The following is a 15,021-nucleotide window of genomic DNA, read 5'->3' as shown; positions in this document are numbered from 1 at the left end:
TTCAGACACTCTTGAAATAGTTTTTGTGGTTATTTGGGGTTTTTTTGGGGGGGATGGAAGCGGGTAGTTTTTGTTTTTTAGGGGTGAGAGTTGTTTTGGGCTATCTCATACTTGGAAGATTTGCAAAAGTACAGTTCCCCCAAAGTACAGTTATTTAATAGCTGTGAGTTGAAAATATATTCTGAAGGTCATTCAAACCAGGCTTCCGATCAGAAAAAGGAAATATTAAACACTTTAAGAATGGCAGTTGTCTAAGCTCTTGTTAAGTATCTCCAGGAATAGAGATTTGCCCAGCACTTCTGCCGGCCTGCTCTCATATTTATATTGGAATTACAAGCACATGCTGTTTTCTCTTTCCTTGGGCCTAAATTAACACACTCTTTTTCAAATCCATGTCCACTGGTTAGCCCACTGCCTGTTTCCCTTAGTCCAAATTCCTTTTTCTGCTTGTCAGCTTATATTTTTCTGGCCTACTTTTCCAGCTTAAAAATGCAATGCTATCAGAACTTTTCCCTTTACACAATTCTGGACTCCTCGATCTGCAGACACTAATGACAGAGGTTTTGTGAACTACCAGGTAACAGCAACCTACCAAGGATGTTATGAGGCCCTTGCCCATGCCATTTCCAAGGTATAATGGGAAATTAGCACATTGTAATACATTTGGGGAACTAACCTTTGGAAGAGCATTCATGAATCAGAGTGATTGTGAGTAAAATACAGAAAGCAGACAACTCTGAGGAGGTGGAGGCCGAATGTCAGACCAGTTTCACAGAAGGGGGATTTGAAACGTTTTTAAGCTCATGAATACAGTACTCTTTCTCTTATGCAGATAAAGATAATTCTAGGGGATACTGACTACATGAATTTTATTTCCACTGAGGACATAACAAGAAGAAATTAATTTATGTCAGCAGAGAAAGGATTTTCATTAAATTTATGGAAGAAATTCTGCCCAGGAAAAGTCATTAAACATTTAAAAGGAATACTAAAAGAAAAGGAGAAAATAAATACAAAATCATACTAGCTTCTACAGACATCTCTTAAATACAGGAGATATTCTCATATGTGATTATGTGAAAGATAATAATTATTTTAATATGAAAAAAGAAGGAATGACAAGTTTGGAGCATGGCCTTTGGAGTCATGTAGGCTTGGTTCGAATGCAAGCTTTGCAAATTCCTAGTGGACCTCAATTTGCACATCTTTAAAAGGGGGGAAATAGCACCTATCTTATAGGTTTGTGGGGAGACTTAAATGAATTAATATATCTAAAGGACTTAAAACAGTGCCTGACACAGAGTATGAGTTATGTACGACTTTGCTATTGTTGTTGTTGTTGCTATTGTTGGTGTCACTGGGAAACAGTCCAATGGCACAAGGCCACAACCTAGAGTTAAAGACAAAGAATGATCATACTCTCCGTCATTGAAATGTAGACAATAACATGTTTATCCTTATCTTTGTGTTCCTCCTATGCTTCTCTTCAGCTCAATCCCAGGCCTAGTTTTAGTGCCCTCCTCCACTAACCAGAGGTGCAATTCTTTGTATTTTAAGTCACCAGTTCTCAATGTTCTGGTTGTTTTAAGTTCTGTTAATTCTCTACTCTCGCTCAATTTACCTTCTTCTCCAACAACTCATTTTTTTCACATCTTCTGTTTTCCTATCTCCTGTTCCTCTCTCAGTCTTCTGTCTCCTTGTCTCAATTATTACACATTCCAAACTTCACAGCCTCCCTGAGGCCTCCTCATCCATCCATCTTCCATCTCTCATGGGCGGAAGAAAAGCCAAGATTGTATATTTGGCCCCAATCCAAATCTTTATTGTGTCTGTTTTAGGATGAAACACAACATTTTCTGAGTCATACAAACAGGGGCTTTGTCCAGGGTGAATAACATCTTGGGTCTGGGAGAAGGAGAGGTGCCCATCATTTTTGTTTATTTCCAGTGACCTCTGGGAAAGTGGACAGCTCTCCGCTAAAGTCATAGAAAAGCACTATCCCCAGATGGAGATTTACTCAAACTCATGAAGCTCTACTTCTGCCCATACTTTGGTGAAAGAAATCCGCATAGAGAGTTGAAAAAGAATAAACAGCGGAAAAAATTCAAGCACAAAGAGTCTTTCATTGTTATTCAAATTTAAAAAATTAATTTTTTGTTATAGAAGAACATATTAACTCTACCATTCCACTCTAAACAAAAGTGTAAGAGGCCAGAGAAAGAATTAATGATGTACATATTTTAAAAATTTCTATATAATGATAGAAACTGACTAATGAGGCATGTTCTGAGGCTTATAAATGACTCATTTAAATACTCAAAACAAAAAATCTTATAGAGTCCCTTATTACCTTGGTTAAAGAGGTTTCAAGGCTATTATTGACTTTAAAAAAAACAACTGGCTGGCTATTTCAAAATATTCCTGTGGTGATCTTAGCCTATATTGAACTCACTGGGAGCTTAGTATATAATTTTAACCTCCTAATTTTCTTGTGTATGAAAGTCTTAAACAAGTCATTATTAATATTAGCTTAACTTTTTTTGATCTGAACATAACTGCGGCTCATTCCAATGGATAGTTAATAAAATAACTATTATTCTTGTATAATAACAAAGTTTCATCAAAATAAATTACTCTTGGTAACTGTCAGAGCAATCTTAGAGCAAGAGTTAATATATTTAGTTCTTCACACAACTCCTAGGAACAGTTGAGATGTTTTTAATCGATAATATAAAAATGCCACCTTGCAGAAACTTCAAAATCTCTAGCACCATGCTTGATCACAGAAAGATTTGACTTACTTTATGGATAATTTTTTTTAGGTTTCTAAGATCTTGTATAGAAAAATATATATACATATTACACAGACTATTTTAAATCATAAAGACATTATATTTTAATGACGTTTAATCAACATATATTTTTGAGGATTTTAACATGATTTCTAAGACTTTTAAACAAAATCCTTCCCCTCTTATATTATGTAATTTTTGTTATATATATCATATTTTTGTGTATATTCTGTATATGTATATACACACATACATTTATATATCAAAACAAATGATGCATCATTTTAAAGTATCTCAAAACTTTATTTCACAGAAAGTTGACCCAATTTTTAAAACAGTTTCATGTATCTTCCTAAAAATTTAATTGTGCAATTCAGTCATGAAATACAATATGTAACTTCCTATTTTTACAATGTCTTCAATTGGACAAATTAAATATTTAATATGTGAAGCATCACATTTAGTAATTTTAAATAAAAACTACATTATTTGCAGAAAAATAATCAACTTTGCACTAAGATTAAGAGCTTAAGCTGGAAGGTAGTACCTTCCATAGAGCAGCTATTTCCCTAAGGAGAGTCCAGGTATGCTTAATTATAGAGAGACATCATTACTTAGAAGAAACACATGAGTCTTTAATTTCCTTGCCTCTGCTGGACTGGGGTGGTTCATTCTGCTGAATCTAGCAAATGTCTGAGTAACACTTAAGCTTAGCTGGTTCCATATACAAGGCCAGTTTTTGCTAGGTCACGAACAACAGTAACTCCTAAGCTGTGTCAGTGCTGCTTCCATTACGGATTGCCATCCACAGAGAATTCATTACGTCTATAATTAAACACAGAAATCCCCTCCTGATGTTAAGATGCTAGTGAGGCAAGTGTTCTTCTTGGCAGCTCCTCTCCTAACTTTTGGACCAGGAGATCCCTCCTGGGAACCAAACTAAGAAAGTTGCTATTTGACGTAGCTTTTGTTCCTGTAATGCGGTGTCAGTGCATTTCTAATTACAGTCCAGATAGTTTTGAGCACATGTAACTAGACAAGAATCTGAATCAGCACTTTGTCTTGCCAGGTCAGTCTTGTTTTCCTCCCACTTCTTTCCTATAATAGTTTCTCATGTATACCAGACATAGCAGAGACAATACATTTTTTCTAACTCTAAGGACAGTTCCTAAGTTCAATTTTAGGCAATGCCTAGGGAAGCCAAACTTGCTTATCCCAAAAGAGACACTATTTTCTCATTATGTAATTCCAATTAAATGCCCTGAGTACCATCATCTATATCTTCAGCAGAATCACATTCTAACTCAGCAATTCTCAATAAGTGTCTTCTTATGTGATTGGCCTTTGTATTTACATCTGTGCTGAGTCACCATGGACTTAGAAACTTTCAATAATTTTATCTCTAAGAATCTAAAATAGATGCAAATTGAGTTGTTTTTTGAAAACTAAGTACTTTCACTTAAAAAATCAAGAATTAATTGTAATATTTTTAGATGCAATATACTGGGCTTTACTTCTGGCTATGTAAAGTAGAATCAACCCTTTAAGCATAATATGAATAGAAGGCCAACAAAAGAAGCAAATAAGCAAGTATTACAGAAGCAAAACGTGATGACTCCTGACAAAGCCAATACATTTCATTATCAAGAGATTAGGAAATGGCACTCAATGTAAGTCTGTCACAATGCTCAGTTCTGAAGGCTTTATTATAAATCAGCCATTCAAATTAGAACCCAGTTGACAATCAATGAACAAATTTCCAGGACCATTAGCTGTTTGTTAAGTGAAACACACAGGCTTTGTCATATAACGGACAACAATGCTGGGGTAACAGACACAGCTGGACTCAAATTTCATCTCTGCCATTGAGTTATGGGGCTACTGGCAAGTTAGCTTTTCTTTCATTTTTTTTTTTTTAGGGCTGCACCCACAGCATACGGACGTTCCAAGGCTAGAGGCTGAATCAGAGCTGTAGCTGTGGGCCTAGTCACAGCCACAGCAATGCGAGATCCAAGCAGCGTCTATGACCTACACGACAGTTCATGGCAATTATGTATCCTTAACCCACTGTGCACCGCCAAGGATGCTAGTCAGGTTCATTAACTCCTAAGCCACGAGGGGAAATACCCTAGCTTTTCTAATACATAGTTTTCTCATCTGTAAAATGGGAATTTTATAAAACCTATCAAGTAGAATGTTGTAGGAATAAATGAGGTAAGATTAATAAAGCACACTGTACAATGTCTTTCACTCAGTAAACACTAAAGAGTAAGTGTGACATCTGTTGTGATTCTAAACGGAATGATTTTAAATTGTGTTCAAATTCAAGAGGGGCTGTGGTACCATTAAAGTAGGGGCACCTAGTGAGCTTTCTGAAATAATTTGACAGCTTATATTTTGGGGGAGAAACCATGTATATTTGTAGATTTAGAAAGTATAGTTTGACTAGTAATGTTTTTTTCCAGTATCTAATCACTCATTCAAATATTTATTGAGCTCCTACAATATACTCATCACTAATTACCTAAAATAATAGCAGCTGAGTTGTCCTAATTGGAAAACACACATTGCTTGAATATATTGGTAAATCTTTCACTCAGATCGATGAAAATGTAAAATAAGAACCTATGTTTTATTTCCATTATAAAGGCACGAGAAACTGGAAACAAGTTCAAAGGTTGTACAGGTATTTAAAACAATGCTTTCTCTCCTTTCCCTTAGAGCATTCAGATATAAAAGCACTTCCTGAAATGGTCATCAGATTTATAAATATTTGACTCTTTGGCTAAAATTTGTAAATATGGATTTCCATTAAGGATTCCTTTGTAAGGAATTTTTATATGTATTGAGTGCCCTGGTATTCATTAAGGAGGATTCCTTTTACAATTTGAAGGATTTTTTTTTTTGACGTAGAGCTTATACCATTAAAGTACATAAATCTTAAGTGTGTAATTCAGTGAATCTTAACAAATATATACGTCCATGTAACCACCACTCAGATCATATCAAAGGCTCCAGTGTGTCCTCTTCTAGTCACCACCTCTCCATGGTAACCTCTATTCTAACTTCTAGCAGCATAGATTAGTTGTGAGTGTTTTGAACTTCACATAAATAGAATCACAAAACAGGCACTTACACAGTTGCTACCTTAAATGACTTGTATATTGTTTAGATTTTACAAAGTAAGAACAAGGGGACCAATGCCTTCTCTACTCAGCTTGTCTGTACTAAAGTATCAACATGCAATAAGGGAATTCTACCAAATTTTATACCTACTATTGGGCAAAAATGATGTAAAGTTCATCTAAAATGACCCAAAAGTAGATTTATATGTTTCACATTTTCACTATTAACATTCACAATATCCTAGAGCCACAACCCTGCTGCCGTTAGATATTTATTTCATATTTTTAAGTTTTTCTTATAGTTTACATCTTGCAAGTACTCTGTGAGGTAGGTTAGCAGGAGTTCACAATATATTGGTATTCTGATTAGGTGCTTCTCAATTTGCTATCTTGGAAATTAGAAGATTAGCAGCCTGTTTTCACAGCACCTTAGAGGCAATACCACTTCCGGAATGTAGTTCTTCAGATCATGTGCCACATTTTGTTTATACATATTGTGTGAACAATAACATGGCAGGAAAAGAATATGAGACAGCATTCTTTTCAAGTAGAAATACATGCTTAAGGGAGAAAACCAAAAAGCCATGCAATTTCTGAAGAGCTCTAAAGAAACTAAAAAAAATTTTTCTGCCAAAACTTAATTCAGACGTTTTAAGACTTACTACTCAGCAAAGACCATGTACATTTACCAATTCCTGCACTTCCAAGTAACAGAAAAGGAATTGTGCAAGTATAAGGAAGTACACAAGGAAAAAGTATGTTTTGCATAATATTGTGATTCATAGTGAACTAAAATATTTTGGAATGCAAAACCCATTCCTAATCTCAGAATGCAGGTAAGAACAACAGAAATACTGAATAGTACCTGTCCTTTTTAGTCAATTACAGTTTTTTTTTAATAATAAGTTTAATTATAACACTTCATTTTATATAATCCAAAACTGGAATATGATTTTTCTGGCATATAAAATGCACAAATGATTTATTCTGTCTGAATTACATCAAATATACGTGTGCAATTTTTGAAGGTACAGTTTGTACAACAACTTCTACTAATGGGTTTACTATCTCCATAATAAAACAAAATCTGAATATCTATGATAGGCCAAATTTTCAAAGTACATTTATAGGACTTAACCTTACAACCAGTGCTGTCACCAAATTCTCACTGAAAAAGGGATGTGGAATGTGTTTAATGACTGTTTTCAGGAAAAAGTGTTGCTCAGGGTCCCAATTCTCAGAAGGCAGATAAGAATAATAGAAATAGTACATAATATCTGTTCTCTTGGTAGTCAACCAGGAATTTTTTTAAATAATCAGATTAATTACCACATTTTATTTAATGGTATTTAAAACTGGAACGTGATTTTACTGGCATATATAATTTTACACTAAAAATATAATCCATTTATGATAACTATAAGAAATCCTACTTGAGCTTTTTATTTAGTTAGTTATTTTGTCTTTTGTCTTTTTAGGGCCGCACCCGCGGCACATGGAGGTTCCCAGACTAGGGGTCCAATTGGAGCTGTTGCTGCCGGCCTATGCCACAGCCACAGCAACGCCAGATCCAAGCCACATCTGCAATCTACACCACAGCTCCTAGCAACACTAGATCCCCAACCCATTGGGCAAGGCCAGGGGTTAAACCCACAACCTCATGGTTCCTAGTTGGATTCATTTCCACTTCACCACAAAGGGAACTCCTTAATTGAGCTTTTTAAAGCTCAAGTATATAACCTAGCTCCTCTGCAGCATACATGTAAATAATTTTAATTTACAGAAAAGCCTCAAAGACAAATTATAAATAGGATAGATCCATTAGGTATCTATATGTATTCATTAGGATAAATATAGTAAAAAAAAATCACAAATTATAGGATTGGGATGGATAAAAGTATTAGTTTATGTGGAAAGTGATAGTTTTTAAAAATGCTTTTGTGTTAACAGGTTCACAATATCATAGTAAAACTTCTCAAGTAGAAATGATCTTTTAAATATTTTTAAATCACAACCAAACATGGGTAACATTAGAGCACAGCTGTGTAAAAGAGAAACAGAGGTTCTTTGCTTTTCTTCATAAATTAAAACTTTTGGGCTAATCAAGCAAGGATCATTATTACATTAGAATTCCTTTAAGTCAGAAAGAAAATATTTCATATTTGAATTCTGCTTGAGAGTAGCTCTAAAGAAAACAGTATCAGTAGAAGTAGTGGTGCTGGTAGTAGTGGTGATCTAACAAGAAAAATAAAAAGTGGACACTTCAGAATATTTACTATGTACCAGCCACTGTTCTAAGAGCTGTACATTAAGTCACCTGCTTAATTTTGATAAGATCCCTATGAAGTTAGTACCTTATTATCCTATAGTAACAGATGACAATACTGAGGAATAAAGTTTGAAATGTTCCCACTTTAATTAGGCAGTCTGGTCCCATAGTTTGTATAATCCAACCTCTACACTACAATTTCAATTTAGAATCGTTAAACAAAATAACACATCCATCTCATTTCTGTCATTCCAGAATGGTAGCTCAGTTTTGATTATTATTTTATAGTTGAAATAAGCTTTTATTGATAGAGCAGTAGATGCCTTTCACTGCCACACTTTGAGATTCCAAGAACATCTTATCTAAATCAAAATTATTTATGAATTTCTCCATTTCACTCAAGGTTTTTCAGCACAAGTGACCCACCTTTTCCTCCAATGGTGGACTTCAAACAAAGCTCTGGCAAAATCTCTTGAGTTATTTTTGTCCAGTACCTGCCTATACAGTAACTACTTACAAATTTTTAACTTTACAAAAATTATAAGTATCTACATAATATTTTCCTTTATTGTAGCAGTTAAAATATTGAAAGCCTAGAACAGATCAATGACAATATAGTGTCACAAGGGAGACATGTTGGGTGAGATCCTTGGGAAGTATAAAGCATGACACTGCCTACGGGCTTCAGGAGGCTATAGATTCAATGGGTACATCTGAGAGAAGACAAATGACAATCCACATAACAGGTCCAGATAATGTTTTTTACAAGTGAAACCAAAGCATTCCAAATAACAAATGGCCTTAGAGTTCTATACATAACCAAACTCACAAAGATTCTAACTTCCTTAGAAAAAGCATCTTGTTTTCCTCTCTGTCCCCTAGTTCAATCTACAGCTTATAGTGTGTGTTTAACAAATGTTGTTGACTGACAAACAAAAATAATGTATTCCCTTTTTCTCTGGCCCCCATCAATCTGGTCTGTATACTGTAGCTAGAGTGACATTTTTGAAATAGAAATTTGACAATGATAACCTCCTCCCCACTTCCACATTACACTCCTCCACTGCTTTTCCACCTTTTTCATAAAAAGTTTAAAATCCTTGACAGAGGCATGACCTGGCCCACTCCTCAAGAGCTCCATACTCAAGGGTCTTGAATGGGCTGTGCCATCTCCTGCACCAGACTACTGCCCTAATATTTCTCCTATGCCTTTGCCTGGCTAATTCCTTCTAATCCCTCAGATTTTAAATACCACTCCTCAGGAAAACCTTCTTTGATTGGGTCTGTTCACACTCTTTTAAGGTTTCACAGTACCATATACCTGTCCTTCAAAATACGTATCATTTTGAATTTTCATTTTTTTGTTTTTTATTTTTTGTGCCTCTTCACTGAAATAAGAGGGAGTAAGGAACTATTTCTGAGAGTTTACTCACCATTTTTTTGCTGGGCCCATGATTCAGGCACATATAAAGCACTTAATATTTGTTGAATAAAGGAATGAATGAATAAATGAATGAGTGAATATGATTGCCAATCTGTTCACATTAGTAAAGTCACAGAAAGCAGGGGCTTTATTAAATGGTATCTATCACAATAATGCTTAGTAATATCAAGCAATCAGCCATCAACAAGCCACATGTGTTTATGGCCATTTAAATAAAGAAAATGAATAAAAGTGATACTCAGAGTCCAGTTGGAAATTTTCATATAAGAGACCCTAGATGCATAAAATCTGGAAACCATTAAATGTACAACAAGTTCTCATTAATCAGATTTTTATTCTTATTTTTAACTGGGTAGCCATAGAATTCACTAATTCTTTTAAGCTGCTAGGAAACAATTAGTCCTCCTAAGTAGAAACTTATTAAATAATAATGGTCTCAGGGCACTTAGATGGGTATGATTCACTGAAAAAGCTATGTATCTCATAAGCATCCATCATTCAGGAAAGATGACATTCGTGGATAGTTGACATCTGAGGTTAACTCTCAGGGTCAAAGAACATAAGTTAGTTCTGTTTCATCAGCCATATACGCGCGCGCGTGCACACACACACACACACACGCACTCTTTCTCTTGATTAATCCCTGAACCTGAAAATAAATCAAACCTAACAAACTGGAAGTCTTACTCAGCAGACATGATAAATACAAGGTTTGAGAATAAGAGGGCTGGTGCTCTTACCCAGGCTCTGTCACTAACCTGATCATGACACAAAACCTTCCTTGTGTTTTCTTTCCATCAACACATAAATAAATAAATAAAATTTGCTAGGCCTGAATAAACAGAGTAAGGATGAACGTGAGCTTATTAAATGAAAAAATCCTAAAAATTATAGGTGCATAAGTTGTTTAAAGACAGTGTAGAAAAAAATAATATTCTTATTTTCTTTTTAATAATTCTTACTGTATTTTGAATACAGAGGCCACTAAAATAACATTAGACCTCTTCACTAAGTTAAAAAAAAACAACAAGAAACTGTAGTTGGGACCAGATATCATTTGAATTTTGTTGAATGTTTGCTGTTGATTTTTTTTCTAAATGTTCTCTAATGGCTATGGACTTACTTGTTTTTAAATTATTGCTGTTTTGTTTTTTAATGTGGCAATCAGTGTAAATACTGGCTAGATGCAGGGCTTTGTTTATACTTCATCTGAATAGAAATCATGTATCCCTTGCCATCAATACATGATTGGTGTTAGGAGAGGCATCCATTCTCAATTAATTATTTAATAGTCACTTGACACACATGAAGCAGGGAAAATAAGCAAAATGGAGCCAATCCTTCTGGGGAGACCAACTCTGCCTTTATCACTCCATCTCCCATTTCTGTGATAATCAAAGGAATCGAGCCTTTTGTTTCCCCTTCATGACTAGTGGTGATCTTAGCACTCCATTTCCAGCTCAAATTTGCAAAATGAATCAATGCTACAGAATCATTCTGATAGGGTTTTCTTTTCTGGGTTGAATTACCTTATACATCAGGTACTATACTGTTCAATTACATATCTATTTCAAAATTCTTCATCTCATGGAAAGTGCTATCCGCTTGCAAAATAAAATGCATTTCAGAAACATCTAATTCTGCTTCTTTTCAACATTACTTTGCCATGCTTTCTCCATGTTTAACTGTTCCTGATTATGCATATCCCTAGATTTCTACATTAAAAATGCACAGAAAAATAAAAATTTTCATTTAAAACACCCTCCCACACAGAACAAGCTGTCACATTGTGTCATATTTGTTTCCTAACTTAAGGAAGGAAGTTATATCTCATGTGTCCTTCGTTAAATTGCCTGCTCTCTATATTAAAGTGGCATTGGGATACTTAGAGCAATTTGTCCCATAATATAATGTTCATTTTTAAATTCATTTCTATTCATCAGTGCAGAAGTATGCGACTTCACATTACACTATAGGAAGTCATCAAATGTACCTATCTTGTTCATGTTTTACAATTAAGTTATAATTGTTAGAGGAAAAGCATGTAATGTTTTGTTTTCTTAAAACATAGCTACAAAGCCTGATCCTAAATCCATGGAAATTTACTAGTCAAGCTGAAGTGTAGTACAAGCCATGGAAAACACAGTGTTCTATAGTTACTTAAGCAAAGATACATGAAAACAAAAACCTTCATGACAGTAGAAAGCAAGAAAATAACACTTTACTTTTTTTCATAAATTCATGAAGGCAACACAATTCTCCTAATGCCTAAATTTCTCTACTTCCTAACTCCCTGTGCTGTTTAAACAATTACAAATTTTATCAAGTCTTCATTTCTCCTTAAAGTCAGGTAAGAAAGAACTGCCAAGTCTAATAAGATTTACAAGGGCTAGTTCCCCTTAGCAATGTCAGCGAAAAAACCAAAAGACCTTATACAATAAAATACAGCCATACATAGAACTTTTGTCCCTATAGCTTTCAAGATCAGATTTAATAATTCACCTTTTTAAAAAAAATTCAGCCATAAATGCCATTTTTCCATGTGCTGATTGTCTTGATTTCACCCATAAGCTATCTACTTTAAATCCTAACAATTCTCTCTCCTGCTCAGCCACAGATACATCTGTATTTCTTCTTTTTCATATCACTCACTTTCCGTTCACAGGCTTTTCTATATTTATACAACAACATTTTCCCTTGGTCATTGCCATGTAGCAACACTGGAAAAACACAGTAATGATTCAATTTTACCTATAAAGAGGAGAAAATAAAACTTAGAGCTATGAGGGGTTTTATTTTGTTTTTTGTTTTGTTTTTAATTTCACACTATTTCAATTCCTAAGAATAACAGAAATTACAGCTTGGCCTCCACCACTTAGATAAATATCATTAGCTGAATACCCTCAGAAAGTCTCTTGCACTCGTTTATATGCATCCCCTGTTTATTAATCTACAGCAGCTTCCCAGTCCAGCAACGTCTAAATGTCTCTATTTATTTTTCCAAGTCATCTGCTAATTGAGAAATAGGTTATTTAATCTCTAACATTTCTAAACATGAGCTGACCTCTCTCCTACTTCAAGAAACCACAGAAATAATATAATTTTATTAAACTGACAAATGTTGGACTTGACATAACCAAAGAAACTAACATTAATTCCCAGAACCCTCCGGCCTTCTTAATAAGAAAATCGTCACAAGCCCTCCCCCTCCTCACAACCAGAGGCAGGACCTGACACTTCACTTAGAAAAGGTACAGCTGTGCCCAGGAAGCCTGTCTCCCTTGCCCTTTACCAGAGGTAACTACATGGGGATTCTCAACAATGGTGACTCTCTCCTGACTTCAATTTTCACCAAATGTGTGCCCAATCTTCTAGATGCTTATCTGCATCTTATGGGGGAGATCTGTGGCTTACAGACTCAGTGGTGGAAGAGGAAAGCACAGCACACATTCAGGTGGGCCAGGGCCCAGGGAAAATAGGGAGCAGCCTGGCAAAGAACCCTCGAGGAATAAAGAAATAATTCTCCTTGCCACTTGGAAGGAAATAGGGTTAAGTAGAAAGGGCTCCGGGGAAGAAACTGAACCTGGAAATCCGGAGGATGCCAAGGGAGGGGCAGTGGGAAGCAATAAGGCCTAGAAGCCAGAAACAGATCTTCACCGGGACTCTCGGAAGCACACTTTCTTGAGAAGGAGATCCCCATGCACCGGCCGGGAGCTATTTCACCCTGCCTCCCCGTGCCCTGCCCAGGCCGAGGCCCCCGAGGCTCAGGCGTCGTCGGGTCTTACCTTGGCTGCAGTCCTTGCCGCGGAAGCCGGTTCTCGAGCAGTCGCACACCGCCTGGTCGTCCACCACTGAGCACACGCCTCCATTGAGGCACACCCCTCCCTCGCCCTCCTCGCCCGCCTCGCACGGGCTTCCGCCGCCGCTGTTGGGCGGCTCATCGTCCAGCTTCACCTCGCCGCTGTCCACCGGCAGGGCCTGTGAGGAGTTGACCCTCACGTCGCGGATCCACCCTTTGAAGGGCTCCCGCTCCCGCACGGAGGCCAGTGTAAGCTTGAGCGCAGCGGCGCGCAGTTCTGGGGGCAGCCCCCCGACGAAGAGGCCGCTGAACACCGTCATGTCCCGGCGCTTGGACTTGACCTCCACCCACTTGGCCTCCACCTGGTCTATGAAGAGCGTGGTATTGCGGAACTGACGACGGATGCGCACGCTGTGCCACGCGCCATCGTTGACCGGCGTGTCGGCCAGGAGCGTAGCAGGCTCCGCGCAAAAGATGGAGAAGCTGAGCTGCAGGCGGCCGCCGCGCGTCAGGATGAGCTCCAGGAAGTCGCAGAAGCCCTCGTCGTCGAAGTAGAGCACTAGGCCCCGGGCGCTGCGCGTCTTGAGCTGGAAGCTCATCTCGCTCTCACAGCAAGCGTTCCACTTGGGGAAGCGCGTCCACTGGCCCTCAGCGCCCGGGAACTCCAGCCCGTTGCCCAGCTCTGCCCAGCAGCCCAGGAGCAGCAGCGAGAGGCACAGGAGAAAACAGCCCCCGCGCTGGAGAAGCGCCGTCCCCATGCTCGGGGCTGGGGTGCGGCGGGGGGGTGCCGGGGCCGACAGGGTCAAAATGGTCCGAGACACCGTGATGCAGAAATAAGGGTCCGGAAATAAGTTGACTAAGGGAAAGGATAGGAGTGGGAGGGATGCACCCTCCTTTATCTAGCTCTTTTTTTCTTCTTCTTCTTCCAGTAACCCCTTCCTCTCTCTCTATAGTCTTCTCCCAACGGGAAAACGTAGACCCCAGCGGTACAGAGCAGCCACAGAACTTCCAGACCAAAGGGAGGATACACTTTGGAAGTAACGTTCTGGAAAAGGTGTCAAGAGAAAGTCAAGGAAAATCACGCATCCATTTGAGCCCAATGAACTAGTCCAAGAGTGATGGTATCAACTGATGCTTCACTCTCGAAATACCATCATCTGCCAGGTACCTCAGTGGTACCAGGCAAAAGGGAAGGAGTTAGAATTAGGGAAGAAGCAGACACTTCCAGGGAAGTACCAGAAGCCAGCAGTGAACCAGGGTCCTTGGATATTGGTAATGCCTCAAGTGTTTCTCCTCCAGCTGTACTGTCCCAAACCAGAAGGGAGAAGGGGGTCCCTTGCCTCTTTAAGGCAGCATTTATCAACCCCAGAGTAGCTTCAAAGGCCTGCTGCTTCTGTCATATCATAGACTTCCAGTACTACTGTAGCCAAAGCAGAATTCCTTGCACGTGGCCTCACAGGCTGGATTTTACTTCTCCTTTTCCCTCCCCAACAGGAGGGTTCAAACTCAGAAGCTGTGAAATAGCCAGAAGCTGTTAGATGGGAAATCACAACAGCTCCTCTTCTTTCCTCTCCGCCTCTGCAAGGCCAAGC

The 15,021-nt window shown here is 37.9% G+C and overlaps 1 protein-coding gene across 1 annotated transcript in view; it reads right to left on the bottom strand.

Moving 5' to 3' along the window:
• Positions 1-14,304, bottom strand: part of NRXN1 (neurexin 1) — a 1,110,288-nt gene extending 1,095,984 nt beyond the window's left edge. The window contains exon 1 of the mRNA XM_047782102.1: positions 13,416-14,304. Within this exon, the coding sequence (XP_047638058.1) occupies positions 13,416-14,187 (772 nt within the window). The 5' untranslated portion in view covers positions 14,188-14,304. The remainder of the gene's footprint in view (positions 1-13,415) is intronic.
• Between the last annotated feature and the right edge of the window lie 717 nt (positions 14,305-15,021).

Source organism: Phacochoerus africanus, chromosome 5 (genome assembly GCF_016906955.1).
Source record: "Phacochoerus africanus isolate WHEZ1 chromosome 5, ROS_Pafr_v1, whole genome shotgun sequence".
In the NCBI taxonomy this organism is placed as follows: Eukaryota; Metazoa; Chordata; class Mammalia; order Artiodactyla; family Suidae; genus Phacochoerus; species Phacochoerus africanus.
Note: the sequence above shows the minus strand (reverse complement) of the source record. Positions and strands in the feature narration are given on the sequence as shown.